General features: G+C 29.6%; 1 protein-coding gene across 2 annotated transcripts in view; it reads right to left on the bottom strand.

Annotated features, from left to right (window-relative positions):
- LOC106465268 overlaps positions 1-2,506 on the bottom strand; it is a 134,364-nt gene that overhangs the window by 94,329 nt on the left and 37,529 nt on the right. For both annotated transcript variants that reach the window (XM_022393128.1, XM_022393129.1), the window contains exon 7: positions 689-827. In XM_022393128.1, the coding sequence (XP_022248836.1) occupies positions 689-827 (139 nt within the window). The remainder of the gene's footprint in view (positions 1-688; positions 828-2,506) is intronic.

Raw genomic sequence — 2,506 nt, 5'->3', positions numbered from 1 at the left:
AGTGGGTAACGTAATTTGATAGTGTAACGTGAGCTGCACGTTCCCCAAGTTACTTACAACTTATAATGGCTCGGATAGTAGTTAGACACGGTTCAAAGGGGAATAAAAAGGGCAATAAAATAATAAAATTTAATTATAAATATATGTATAATGTTACAAACTTAGAGCTACTTAGGATAAACGAATGTAGTTTCGTGTTACAATTTGAAGTCATTCTAGAAAAAAAAGAAGGGGAATTTAGGTTTATTTTGATTTTTCTTTTGGTGGTTACGAGGTCAGTTGAATTGACCAATCCCGTTTTGAGATAAGGTAGAGAAAATAACAGATTAACTATAAGGATTTAGTATAAGTATAGTTATCTACGAGTAAAACTGAATTAGCCTTTGTTATTTTTTATAAGTCCAAAGGTATTATATTGTTAAAGTTTAGATTCCAGTAAAGCTGCAATTTTTCTTTACTTTCTTACAAATTTTTCATTTTCTTCTGACATTAATCTAGAAATTTTAGCTCATATGAAAAATTTTAATTCTGCAAGAATACTACCACAATAACTCAAATAATTTGGAGAACTAAAGGACATGTTTATAACAACAATAAACAGGCTATAAAAAACAGTTAACAGAAGGAAATTAATATATCCCAGAGAACCTAAATTAGTAAACAACATCAAATAAATAAAAATACATACTTGCAGGTTTTAATCCTCTCTCCAAAAAATAGTACAATAAGCAGACAGGACAACTAGGTTTCCTTGTATATCTGTTTACATTGCAATTGTTGTCTTGTTGACAAAAAGAACTTTTCTTTATCAACTTGCCAAGCTGATGCTGTATAAAAATTAGAATATTGACTTTAAAATCTAAAATTCAGCTTGTCAGACTAAATGCTGATAGTTTAATCTTCTTACTATTCATATTTTGTGAACATTGGTCTACCATTTTGCTTTTTTTTTAACACTCATATATTTCTTACTCTTATTATATGCTTAACAACAATACTAATATGAACAAAAGCAGAGAATTATAGAAACTAGTAAAGCTGTCATTCATTAAAAACAGATTAAGATAAGTATATAAAAAAAACAACTAAGCATTTTATAGCACATATAACTGATATATACAACAAAGGTATAGAAAATTACCACAACAAAATAAATATAATCTGAAAGAAGAATAGGTTCTGTTCAGTAGAGGTTAGTGTTGTCTGATATATATATACAGTTTCTTTTATCAAGAGTTCTGTTTGTGATTTAGCTTTTGTTAAAATTGTAAAATCTGAGAGAGAGGTTGCATGTCCTGTACTTTTGCTACATTGATGTATAATGAAGAAGCAAGGATTAATTAGCAATGTTACAGTTTTTACAGTTCATCCCACATGTTTTTAAGCCCTTAATTTAAGATAAGTTTTGGTTTTGTTAACTCGGAATGCCTAGTAGTGTCCACAAGTGTATAGATATACGAGTCATGGTCAATGAGAGGTTGGTAATTTGTCTTTGTTAGAAAAATGAACTTTTAACTGGAAGGAAAGTTTGAAAAATAATTTCAGATCAACTTGAGAGAGATGTCAATTTATAATAGGTGTAAGTGTGCTTATGGTTATAAAGTTGTGTTTACTAAGAAAAGGCATACAGAATTATGTAGGGCACATATAGACAGTGGATGTTTTAGTATTGTTAACAAATACTTGATATGCACAGTTTCAAATCATGTACAAAAATAATACACTGTGCTTTGGATCAGTGGATGATTTTGTTGACATGTGCAATTGTATCATAGGAATTTCCAAGATACTTTTTCTCAAATGTGTTGAGAATAGCCATTGTGTTTAAGAGCAGTCTGAAGAATAACCATTTTGGAGAAATTAAATTCCCTGATTTTTACCAGGCTTTCCCCTGACCATTTCATATATGCTTGTAAGGTATCACTAAAATATTACCCATAATAATTTGAGAATGCAAAATTACAAAATCTTATTCCTGTACCATTCAACTCTTTTCAGCATGGGCTCGGTCCCTGAGACAGACCTTATTACCATTTTGTGCTTGTTATAGTTTTGTGCTATAACTTTTAAATTAGTAATAGTATGTTAACGAAATTTGGAAGATTATCAGTAAACATTACAATGCATTAATACACAAAATATAATTTTTTTTATTAAGTCTTAAGGTTTGTTAAGCAATGTTTTTGTCATAACCAAAAAATCATAAATTACAATACTGATAGCATAGAATTCCACTATAATTTATAAGGCTTAGTAACTAAGCTGTATTTCAGTCAAAAAAAATTTTGAGCAAACTAAAGACACAACCTACATCCTCTAAATCTTGGTTTGAAAAAAAAAAAAAAGAGATGGCATCCTAAGAATTAAAAGTGGCTGAGAAAGCCACTAGAGGGACATTCTGAACTTTAGAATGGTTATTCATATATTGAAGTAAGTGTATATATAAGCAACCATTTCCAAAAATGGAAAAAGGTGAGTGGAGCCACTGTGTTTGGTTCATTACATG

The sequence above is a fragment of the Limulus polyphemus genome, unplaced genomic scaffold, assembly GCF_000517525.1.
Source record: "Limulus polyphemus unplaced genomic scaffold, Limulus_polyphemus-2.1.2 Scaffold1890, whole genome shotgun sequence".
Classification (NCBI taxonomy): Eukaryota; Metazoa; Arthropoda; class Merostomata; order Xiphosura; family Limulidae; genus Limulus; species Limulus polyphemus.
This window is presented reverse-complemented; position numbering and strand designations above follow the sequence as displayed.